Below are 12,418 nucleotides of genomic sequence, written 5' to 3'. Positions count from 1 at the left end.
GTCAGGTAACTCAAATTCAACATCATCTAAAACTGGGCTCATGCTGTTCCTCTCATGGCTGCTCCTATAATTCTGTCTTAGGAAAACCATACCATCCTCCTGGACCCAAAGATGAGAACACTGAGTGGCATCTCTATTCTCTCCCTCACCCCATAGTCAAGCAACTGAGAAGTCCCACTCATTTTTCCTCCTCCCCATCTAACGATTTCACCTGTATTTTTTCCATGGACGCTATTGGAAGGTCCAGGCTACCATCAATTTATAAAGTTTCTTCAAATTAGCTCTCCTTTGAACACTCATAAGTGCTGGTCCACCACTGCAGCCAGAATACTGTTTTTAAAACTTGAATCTGAAAATGTCATGCCACTTTTTGAAAGTATCTGTTTCATGTCTTGCTCTACCAATGGAATGTAGTCTGTTTTGTTCAGGCATATCATCAGTGTTCTGTATGTGTTCATTAAATGATAAATGACAAGAAGAAAAATCAAAGTTGATTATTTTTTACCGTGCACAAATTTATTTTCCTGTGACATGTAGGTAATGACTTCACCAATATAAGACATCATTGAGAAGTTTATAGTTGACATGGCCAGAGCTTATAAATAATATCACACAGTATAAGTTGTGTGCTAAATACAAGAAATTATTTCCTCTGATAGACCATACTAATCTACCTGGCTTAACTCTCTGTATACATAAAAGGGCAGAGAAGAAAAGTTGACTATGACCCAGTCCATTAATCATGTATTTCCTGAGTGTCTACTAGGTGCCAGACAGGATGGTCTATCCAGTGGAGGACAATGAAAGTCAAAGCCTCTGGTAACTATGATCTATAGCAGAATATGGCAAATGCAGAAAGGTATGTAAGACATAGGGGGCAGGGGTGTAAGAGAGAAGAGTAGAGTCTAATTCAGCCAAGGAAAAGAAAGAAATCCTACTTGGGGTGGGAAGCTTCTGAAAATTTTAAAGGAGGGCAGAATTTATTTGGACAGAAACTTGTGAGAAAGTATTTCTAGTGAAAAGAATAGTCGGAATAAGGATTTATCTGGCATAATGTAATCGGCACTGTTGCCATGACTCCTTAGAGGTGTCGGAAGCCTTGGTTTAGGGGATGGTGATCAGAAATGGCCAAGATAGAAATGGCCAAGATACATGGAAACACTGGAGCTACAAGTTTATGGGCTGGGAGGTGGGGAAAAACCACGAGGAACAAAAAACGGGATGCTCAGTGTCTCCCAGCCCAGAAGATGCCAGCACTAGTAAGGGAAACAAGGAAGCAAGCAGGAGACTACTAGGTTTAGGGGTCCTGAACACAAGGAGGAAGAGAGAGCAGAGTTTCTAACCCACTGAAGTACAGGTGTCTATAAGACATCCAGGCAGAGCTGGAAACGGGAGGGTGAGGTTTGAGAAGACAATCAGGAGAACTTGGCTAAACTTCAACATTCCTACTAAATTATCTTGAGTTATCAAACTTTGAGTTCACCATCCATAAATTTTATCTAAAGAGCATTCTGGGATCTTTGGTATAAGTTGGATTACTCGTATAAATCTTCACATTTCCCTTACAACTAACATTTCTAACATTCAAAGTCTACTGAATCAATTAACAATTGTTTTCCATTAACAGTTTCTTAAAGGTTTATTCAGTCTTGCCCTTGCAGCCCGGCTGCTGTCCAAAACTTAATGCTGAGAATTCTCATTGGGCTACAGAGGGAATAAGTCTAACTACTGATGCCTTCTTGTTGGACAAATTATTTCATTTTGAAATTGTATAGCAAAAGAACAACAATAGCGTATCGGTTCCACTCTTAAATAAACAAGGGGTTATTTTGCTGCTGAAAGTTTTCATTCAAATGACTGATCAGATCTCACATGTCTGTTTAAAAATGTCTGACTTAGGTCGTTACAAAATGACAGACTGTGATAAACTACATGATAGTTGGGAGTGAGACAATGAGGCATTGTTTACACAGAAGATTGAGTAACTGGTTTAACAAAAGAGATTCTTGGATATCTATTGTATGTACAACTAAGAGATTTACTGGAGCTTTTATAATTTCTGCAAGGCTCTTTTCCAGCCAGCTTCATTAACTTGAAGCAAATCAAATCATGCAGAAATCTGGCTCAGCCAGAAAGAAACCCAGGAAGATATAATATGAAGAAAAACAGACACGGGATGATAAGGTTTAGAATCTTTGGCATTTTTCATAAACATTTTGTTTGAAGATTATTAAATTACAACTCGGAGAGAAAAAAATAGTAAAACTTGCTATTAAATCAGGTCTTTACCTCAACTTTTCTTTACATTACATATACATATATATTAAATATATAAAACTGCACAAAGTATGTGTCAATAAAATACAGTCTTTACAACTTAAATATCATCCGAACAGAAAGATATTTGCATGCATTTTATATATGCATAAAACCAGGTTTTTACTTGGGGGGGGGTACTATGAAATGGTGAGGTTGGCAGGAATCAGATATTCTTCAAGATGACTTGGGGTGGTGCTTTTCTAGGAATGGGGTTCTGAGATATATATGCATTCTGTGTAGCTTATCTTGCTCAGGAACAAAAGATTAATTTGGACTGCTGAGTTATTTTTACTTTCTGCTCAAAAATGCAGGCGAATAGAGTGATTATGACAATCAGGTAAAGTAGCCATATTCATTAGTTAGTCCCTTGCTCCTCAGCCTTCATTTGTCTTTTTTTTTTTTCAAGATTTTATTTATTCATGAAAGACACCGAGAGAAAGGCAGAGACATAGGCAGAGGGAAAAGCAGGCTCCCTGTGGGGAGCCCAAAGCAGGACTCCATCCCAGGATCACGCCCTGAGCCAAAGGCAGACACTCAACCACTGAGCCACCAAGGTGCCCCTTCATTTATCTAAGTACTCTCAGAATTCACTCATTTATCCCCCTCTTTCTGAAACTGTAATATTGACATTTTATTTTGGAAATAAGCAAAGTCAAGTCAGAAGAAATGGCATTTTTAAGGCAACCAAATATTCTCATGAAACCTTCACTTTTTGGATGAGTGGTCCCTTCAGGACCTTCCTGGGGCTTCCACTGCCAGCAATAGACCACGATATGGGCTGGTATCCAGCACCGGGGGAGCTGACTGCAATTGTCCATACACATTTTCAATAATCATGGCGGAAGGGCTCCCAAAGACCTGGGCTAATCCTGGTAAATATTTTTAAAAATCTATTTATAAAAGACACTAGTTGGGGAGGTGATGGCTACCAGAGACTCATTAACTCAGAGAAACGAACTGACTCACATGAACAATAATCTGAAAGGAGTGTGCAAACAGTAATGGAAATAACTGCATCTTAAGGAGAATCTGTTGGAGGTATGAAGACAAGTTCAAAGTCACTCTTGAATCCAGGTGGTCTCCTGGCCACTCTCCAGGAGGCCGTTCAGAACCCCAGCAGCCTGGCTTTACCTCCTATTTGAGAAGGGACCTCAGTCTTCCGCAGTCACTAGATTGTTTCCTTTTGACTGGCCGGCCCGCTAGCTAAGCAACTAGCACACCCATGCGTGTGGATGTGCACACATGCGTGTGTGCATCGGCGCATGTGGAGAAGCGGGGAGGGTACAGGGAGGGCTCCGTACAGCACCCATTTCAGAATGACACCACGGGTACCACCACTTGAACAGAGATAGTGTTGGTCTTATCAACCAAATAGGGAATCGGGTGCTGGTGTCCACGGTTGGTGCATGTCCTAGAGAGCGCTGCGCTTCTTCCGAAGGGGGCTCTGGCTGCTGCACAGTTTCAATTCTGCGTACTGCACCTGTGAAAACAAACAGAGGGGCCGCTGGCGGTGAGGTAACCCTAGCTCACCATCGTGTGTGTTAATGGCTCCCCAAGGACAGACGGAGGCAAAGGAAGGAAGGTTCAAAGGTAATGAATCATTTTCTAAACACAGGAACATGGAGGGATTAATTGCAGGAAGGATTTGAGAAGTCATGCATCATTTCTTGAAACCAAAATATTAAAAGCAGATTTTTCTAATGAGATGCATGGATTTTGTACCTGTTCTCAGCACTGCCAGATAATTTTAGTTGTGTACGTGCCCATTTCCCACCACAAGTATGCTTAATAGCGGCCTCTTGGGAATGTTTATCTTAGTATATGATACAGCAACTCACTAAGAAATATTCATTTAAAAGTCTCTAAAATTTTGGGGAAAAAAATCCCTGCAAATCATATACATTTATTTTGCCAGGGAGAGAAAAAAAAATGTTGAAACTGATACTGGCCACAGAGTTAAATAGATTTCGCTTAAAAATGAATTTCATTTACAATGTAATGGCTAAAACATCTGTGATAAATATGAACACTCGGGAAGCCCCAGTGGCAAACTGTCTATTGTGTTATTCGGAAGTGCTCTTGCTGGTACACCGAGAATTTTGCTGGCATACTGTGTATCTTCCTTGAATGCTCTTTGGTCGCATCCCTCTCTATTCATGTCAACTGGCCGCTCTGAGGGCTGGTGCCTGGACTCTGTAGAGACAATCCTTGCGGTGGGGTGTGCTCGGTGGTGATTTCCTTTCTTTGAGGACGCAGGAACGAACTCAGATTGCAACTCGAATGATGGTACATTGCACGCTCATTGCTCTGGTGTGTGGGTTTTCATTGGCTGACCGTGGAATGGCTTCATTTAAAGTATTGTATTACAGACCACATGCTCACTGTCTTTTAGCATTTGTGCCAAACTCCCCAAGGACACTATGCCCCATCACATATGTTGAGCTATACTTTGTCAAAAGCAGATACATGCAAAAGGCACCCTTTCCTTAGAGTGTTTGGTAAAGGTCCCCTAGGGGAGCAGGGGATGACATACCTGTCAATCTTCAATGCAAAACAAACAGGGGCCAGGTTACTATTTTATAATCATGGAATGCAAATGTTAACGAGTAACTTCTAATGCACAGAATGCATTTCATAGCTAATTATATCATAAAATGGAGGTTAAAGAAAAACAACATCATGGACTCTATCTTAATCTCTAGAACTCAGAGTGAAGGGGAAAAAAACCCTAGGTCTTTTCAGGCCCGAGTCACTGCAATCTGCACAGAGCCACTGGGGAACCACTTCTGTGTCAGTGGCCCAAAGATGAAAATCGATACTTGATTTGGATTCTCTCAGATAATAAAGGGCTGTGCCTTTGATCATCATGTTGATATCTCACACCACGGTCTCCCCATATCCCTTTTCTATGATCTCTATTCTCCTTTTGAGAAATCATTGCCTGCCCTCCTTCCTTTGGATTTATAGCAGCCTGATCTGCAGGGGCCTGGCTCAGGCTACTCTACAGGACTTTCTGGTATTGTTGCCTGGTTTAATCTCTATGCATCCTCAGAAACCAGATGCCGCTGGACCGAATGACCATTACCTGTGATAATACTTCTGATCGATCTCCATTTATTTCCTGCCATCTCTGCCTCTATGTGTATGAGAGTAGGTAGGAGCCTTGCCCCCAGCATCCCTAAATCATCAGAGAGAAAGGACAGAAGGGAAGCCTGCGACATAATTGGGGCAAGCAAGAATAAAAAGAATAATCCTCTTGTCCCCTACTTCCCCTAAAATGCCTGCCAGCCGGAAGAGGAGGAAAAGAAGCAACCCTCCCCTAGCTTGGGCTCTCCCACTCTCCCACTCACTGGGTCCATCTTATCCTCTTCGGGGAGGCAAGTGATCAGAAAACAGACAAACGCCATTGTACTATACCCACACAGTATGGGTTCCAGATCATTCTTAAATAGCCCTTTCTTGGGGTAATTTTCCATAATCATCTCATGCTCTGGACAAAGGTTTTCCTGTCACCTCCCTGCAAGCCAGGCCGCTTTAAAGATTTTCTGATTCGTTATCTCAATTACCCACACACTGCCCTGTGCTCCTCTGGCTCTGGGGCTGGCCAAACTTCAGTGCCGGGGTCCCCGCTGGTGGTGACCATTCATTACGTACCTTTTGAACATCAGATGGTACCCTGGAGAGGAAGTCTAGCAGCTCATTATTGTCGATGGCATAGGGATTTCGAAGTTTCTTCGTAAATTTATTTATGCCTGAAAAATAGAAGCACTGAGAAATCTCTTTGTCTGTCTGTCTGTCTGTATCTTTAAAAACTCTCCTGACTGGGGAATGGGGGAGGTTCAGAAGTAAAAATTAGCGTAAAACAATTACTAGACCTCAAGTCACACACATGTTGCTGTCATGCGGAACCCTTCACAAATGCCTTTTCTGGAAGGAAAGGGGGGGGGGGTGGTTCTGTCGGACAGGAGCTCTGCCTTCTTCAACTGTGAAAATCCCATTACAATCCCAGCAGCAGGGCAGCAGAAACACACACTAAAACTGTGGTGCGCACTGGCTTCTCTGGACTACACTGATTAACAGCCTCCTCTGCTAGGAAAACAAACGTCCCAGATGGGAAAAGGCCTTCATTAGTCCCAGCAAGTCTCTGCTTGGGGGCCTTGGACCAAATGTAGCCGTGGGAGGTGGAGGGCGGGAGTTGCTTTTTTGCTGTTAAAAAGAAACTGCAGAAATCTCTCTGCCTGACTCCAGCTTATTTTCACAGGTTTCTCTTCTCTCGCTGCAGAACAGTACTTGACATGTTGATTGTACTTTGATGCTGCAGGAAACTGTGAAAAGTTATTATTGGAAATTATCTTACTATGGCTGCTAACTTAATTTATGGACTGTGACGCTGGTGCGTGGGTTTGTCTCGTCATCAATGGAGTCCCTGCTAATTTAGGCCAGGGACAGTGGCAATTAGAGGGGGTTCAGTGTTTAGAGCATCTGTGACGGCTGCACCTTGGGGGTGCAGGCATGCCCTGGGCGAGCTCTGCCTGTGGTTTTCTCTCCAGAGGGATGTACCTCTCAGCCACTCTTGCCTCCTCCTCTGTTCCTCAGAGCTGCTGGCAAGAGCTCGTGAGCTGTTGTCTTTCCCCAAGGGTCAACTCTTCTTCCTGCTGAGTTTTCCAAGCAGAGACACTAAAAGTGGTGGGCTTCTGAAGTCTTGCCACAGAGCGCATGCTTAGTGAGGATTATGTCTGAAGGCTGGGTCCATCCCAATGATGCTGAATGAATCCTCACCTCAGATGAACCCTGACTCTTACCTCAAAGCCAGGGTAACAGTTAACGGTTTGACAGTCCCCAGCCCATAAAAGCTTTGATGTTTTTCTTCATTAATTAGTCTTTTGCTTTGGTCTAAGGACAGAAGTTCCTGTGTGACATTATACCCAACATAAGGCCAGCCTCTAGTCATTTCTGCAGACGGTCAGATTTACATCAGCTTTGCAAATGGGAGCCGGCCATTGTTTATGAGTAAAATGGTGGCCTGGTGTTTGGGCTGGGGAAGCCTCCTCCCAAATGATTCTTTTTCTCTCAAGTCAAAGCTGCACTGTGCCTTTCTTCCCTCTACCCCCCACAGCAAGCTTCATGTTTCTAGCTAAAATTTCCCCCGGCGTTCCTTTAAACTAAAATACTCTCACTGTGTTATTCTAAAGACACTTAATTGTAGCATGGGCTTTTTGGCAAAAGAAAACAGACAAGGCAAAATGATGAAGGGAGACAAAGACTTATTGAGGAAAGATATATCTTCTATTGTTAATTATATATAGTGTGCGCATCTGGAGTCTTTACAATGAACAGCAAGGCAGGGATAATCTCACAGCCGATCAAAACACGGCATTCTTAGTCACTGAGAAGATTATAAACCTGCACAGTAGCTCAAATGCACGAATAAGGGCAGAAGTAGCCCACAATGCACTGAGATTGTCTGTTTGAAAAACTTAGAATAAAAATTATAAGGCACTCAGATTGCATGCTTCAAAAGCACACCTTTTTTTTTTAACGTTGTTAAATGTCAGTAATTCCGCATTATGATCTTTTGTGTGAAACCAAGTGTCAACAGAGGTTCATGAACTCCTGGGTCATCACTATGGGGCCATGGGGCAAGGAACGAGGGTTATGGATCACAAATTGCTGGGCCCCAGCTGCAGCATCACCCGTGTATTATCTGTGTAGTTTCAGGCAAACCACTTGACCTTCCTGTGCCTCAGATTTCTTACATCAAAATCTGAATAATAAAGAACTGTCCTATATAGTTTCCCAGGTTGATGAGAGAATCACACTGGACAATGTAAGTGCAAGGATTCCGTAATCTGAAGTTCCAAAACGATGAAGGGCTACCATCATTACTCTAGATGTCAACAAGCCAAAAAACAAAGGGGTGTGGCGAGAGAAGAATCCTTATACTGTGAGACATGTGAGCACACACCCAAATCTGGAAGTTGTACTTTATTAGTAGCACGATGGATATACCTTTGGGTATTTTTAACCTAAATACAGAAAGGCAGAGGGCCTATTTGCTGTGAATTTTAATTTTTTAGCACACACAAAGAAATGGGATCCAAATACCAAAGGATAATATTTGAGAAAGATACTACCATTTAATAGTCCCAGATCCAGACTGAATGGATCAGTGGAGTGGAATGATCAATCTAGTAAAATCAATCAATCTATCTATCTTTTTGGAGAAAGTTGGAAAAATTGCATGACTTTTTTGCATGTATGGTCACAGGTGAATACATACTTGAAACAGAATTAAAACAGTATTTTTCAGATACTTATATGAGTGCCTGGAATGCAGCCCTGACCTCAGTGCACTGGTGGGGATGGGTGAGGTGGGGCAGAGGGTCCTTGCTTGCCCACTACAGCTCACCACATAAAAGACACCGTGTCATCAAATGGAGATACAAAGTTAAATAAGTCATGGGTCTTCTTTTCAAGTAGCCCAAAATCTAGCTTAGGGAGCTCATATCTACCTTGGAACAACAGAAGTACCTCATATCATAACAGACGCATCTATGGTGAAGAACAGAATGAAAGGAATATGGGAAACCTTTCAAAAGGGGCAGAAAACCCACATGGGATTTAATCCTAAAATGTATGTTGCCTTCTAGAAATACATCAAATAGGTGATCAAAATTCAGTAGATATGGTTTCCTTCAGAAAATGTTAAATATCCCTCTTAAACTACTTCTCACATCTTTTTCAAAATCTACACTCCCACACAAGAGAGGTGGGTGGTAGGCTCAAAAGAAATGCCATCCCTGTAGACCACAGGTATGAAACATGCAGACTCATTAAATATTTGACAAGTACTTATTAAAGAACTACTACCTATATGTAGCTTCTCTAGGAATTATACATTAAAGAAGAAAGAAAAATGTCTCACCCTTGAAAAGCTTACAATGAAGTCGGTGAGTTAAGGAATATTCCTTATGGCCATTTTGAAATTAGGTTGCTTTTCAGAGGCTTATGGTAAATAATTCTGGTACTTAATAAGTATTCCTATAAAAATATTATTTGGGTATATAGAATATGGAAATATAGAACATACAGTTAAGTAATTTTGTTTCAAAGGGTTAAAAATAGTGGACCAAAAAAAAAAATCTTAGGATCTTAACTCAATGAAAATGAGTAACTCAGAATAAGAAATGATCTTCTGATCCTTAATAAAGTTGAAAGGAACACTAGAAATTGAAGACATATGAAGTCAGAAGACTTTACATGAGAAAGTCTCTGCCAAGGATACAATCATATAGGAGATATGCAAAGGAATCTCCTGGGTTCATGCTAGCTAATAACTAATTTGTATCAGAAAAGAAGTCCTAATAGAACTGCCGAGTATATTCCATGATGGCATGGCAGGTTTTACTCGATGAGGCAATAGATCATGTGTTGATTGTCAAGGATTTTGACTACATTACATATAGTGAACTCAACAATAATCTATAAGCCCCTGTCCAGAACATAAAACTAAAGAACTAGACAGAGAAAACAAAGCTTGAAGGATTACTGTCAGCTCAGGAGAACATAAGAGACTCCATGCTATTTAATAATTTCACCCATAAACTGAAATAAATAGAGCTATCTCTCATTAATTAGATGCAAAAAGTTGGTGTTGGAAAGCTGCCAAGATCTTGGAGGATAAGATCAGAAGTCAAAGCAATTTTGGATAAACAGAAAGAGGAATTGGAATTCCAACACTGATGATCAAAGAAGGAAACAGTACAGTCTTCTTTGTGGAGGGAAAGATGCAGAAAAGCAAGTCAAGTATGCACCAGAAATGAAGACGAAATCATGAGAAACAGTGTTTGACAAGCTGACCATGCATTCAACTTATACCAGCTTAAAAATGAACACAATGTTGGCCAAATGATTACAGTAATTTTGAATCATGTTCTGATTAGGGTCAGACAACAGCTTTAAAGATCTGTTTTTTAAATATGATCAGTAAATGGATTTGGAAACTAATTCTTAATGAAAGACCATTAAGAAAGAGTGAGGTTATTCAGTCTATATGGATAATGTTTAGTATGTAAGGTATTCAGGGAGATAATTTTACAAAATGTTCCTTCCTGATCAATGGATCCTGAAGAGCTTTATGTTCTCTTTCTAAGGGTCTATGGACCAATGTGCTAGCATTGTTGAAAAACAGAGAAACAAACAAAGGTTAAATATGGATAGAAGACTTTGCCCAAGACTGAGTGTCATTGAGGCTTAAAATAGACCCTTACAGAGGGAAATCAGAATACCTTTTTCTTCTTGGGCTTGCTATGAAAGAGAGATACTTCTTTATATGGGATTTTCACTTCTTGGACGAAACAGACAACCAGTGGCTTATGTTCTCTCAAAATCACTCCACTTCTGAAGTTTAATGAGTTATTCTATTTTTTAGATGACTTCTCCCAATTCAGAATGTCTACATTTGGCTTTCCTTGTCAGCAGGATTCTACTCCTGTGGATTCTCTTTGAAAAGGTCTACACTTAATGGTTTTAGAAAGGTTGTAGCTTTTATCTGACATAAAGCTCTCAGGCTTTTGCTTAAAGGTAAATGCACCTTATTGCAGTCACTTGTATGGTTAACTTCTCTGAGTACCTCAACACCTGAGGATCCCTAGAAAGGAATAGCTATGGTTGAGAACTCAGCAGTAGTCATAGGAGCCAAGGAATGGAAAACTGTGACTGGCAGACTCTTATGGAAAAGGGTTGTTTGTTTCTCCCGCAATTAATTTACTGCAATGTATGCTCCTTCTATCAACCCAGAGCCCACCCAGCAACAGACACAAATATTCACAAAGCTGCTTGTCTTCTATCCAACTGCTAGCTTGAGTAGTAAATCAAGTCATGGCACTTATTTCAAGTTTGAGATTTTTGTTTCTACTTTTTTAAAGCAGCTAAACTTTATATAGCACACCATTTACCCTGCTAAATTATAGCTTCCTCTTCTTTCAGGCACTGTTAGGGAGTAACCACCTCCCTTCCTTTCTACTGCTTCTGGATTTAAGAATTGGGTTAGGTTATTTTTCCTCCAGGAGAGATGAAGTGTCAGAAGCAACCTGGCTGTGGCCAGATCTACTTTTACATAATATAAAGGGTGAGATGCAGGTGTTGGCTCACTGTTTGAATAACAGTGTTTCCTGAAAATTACCGGGCCACGGCAATATATTATCCAAGGGTATTTATGACTATGGAAGCCCAAAGGGAAATCTCATGCACGATCACATTTTTATTTGATTGCAATTATGCAAGAGGCCTATAAATATCTACACTGATCGTTCATGCAACTGGCCTTTTCAGGGAGGTCTTGGAAGTTTTTTTTTCCCAAAATGCCTCCCTTAATCTCATGTTTAATTGCCTACAAGAGCACATTTAAAGTTTATAGTCGCACTTTACAAATGAGTAATTGGTTCTTACCTGAAACTGACTGCCAGCAAAAGGATCATGCCAGACTTACCCCAGATTAAAATGATGTACCGGAGTGGAATAAAATACAAAGTGATGGTGGCCACTGCCAGGATCAGACAGGCCAGGAACGAAAGGAATGGGACCGTCCAGTTAAATGTGCTGCAGACAAAGCACATAAATGTCATTTTCTCTGATGCTCTAGACATTCTCTTGCTGTGTTTATTTTTTAGTTACACAAATGAAAAAGGTCTACTGGAAAAGTCTCTCTAAAAACCTGGAGAGAGATATCTGCCAAACTGGGGACTGCAAAACCTTCACTGAGGTCCTGAGGGTTAGGTCTCAAGACCAACTGCCAGCCAACATGTCAAGGTCGTGGTGACTTTGCCTTCCTGGAACTGATAGTGTTTAAGGGAAGACTCTGGCTCTCACAAGCAATGAAAGACCATAGTGTTGTCATGATGGCTCCATGCATGGAGATCTTCAAAATGAAAGGTTAGTGAGGTCACTTCAAAGTCAACATTATTCTCTCAGTGAAGACATGGTTGCCAGTAAATATTTAGAAAATGGAGGATATTATTAAGGTGCTCTGATGCTTTTTTTTTTTTTCTTTCTGAGACAGAGAGTATGCAAGTTTAGCGGAGGGGGGGAGCGTAGAGGA

At 41.0% G+C, this 12,418-nt stretch overlaps 1 protein-coding gene across 6 annotated transcripts in view; it reads right to left on the bottom strand.

The window, feature by feature from the left end:
* Nucleotides 1-484: 484 nt before the first annotated feature.
* Nucleotides 485-12,418, bottom strand: part of MCTP2 (multiple C2 and transmembrane domain containing 2) — a 241,253-nt gene continuing 229,319 nt past the window's right edge. For all 6 annotated transcript variants that reach the window (XM_055326554.1, XM_055326553.1, XM_055326557.1 and 3 more), the window contains 3 exons: nucleotides 11,810-11,919; nucleotides 5,974-6,071; nucleotides 485-3,799 (listed from right to left, as the gene is read on the bottom strand). In XM_055326554.1, coding sequence (XP_055182529.1) covers nucleotides 3,731-3,799; nucleotides 5,974-6,071; nucleotides 11,810-11,919 — 277 coding nt within the window. In that variant the 3' untranslated portion in view covers nucleotides 485-3,730. The remainder of the gene's footprint in view (nucleotides 3,800-5,973; nucleotides 6,072-11,809; nucleotides 11,920-12,418) is intronic.

Source organism: Nyctereutes procyonoides, unplaced genomic scaffold (assembly GCF_905146905.1).
Source record: "Nyctereutes procyonoides isolate TBG_1078 unplaced genomic scaffold, NYPRO_anot_genome, whole genome shotgun sequence".
Lineage (NCBI taxonomy): Eukaryota > Metazoa > Chordata > Mammalia > Carnivora > Canidae > Nyctereutes > Nyctereutes procyonoides.
Note: the sequence above shows the minus strand (reverse complement) of the source record. Positions and strands in the feature narration are given on the sequence as shown.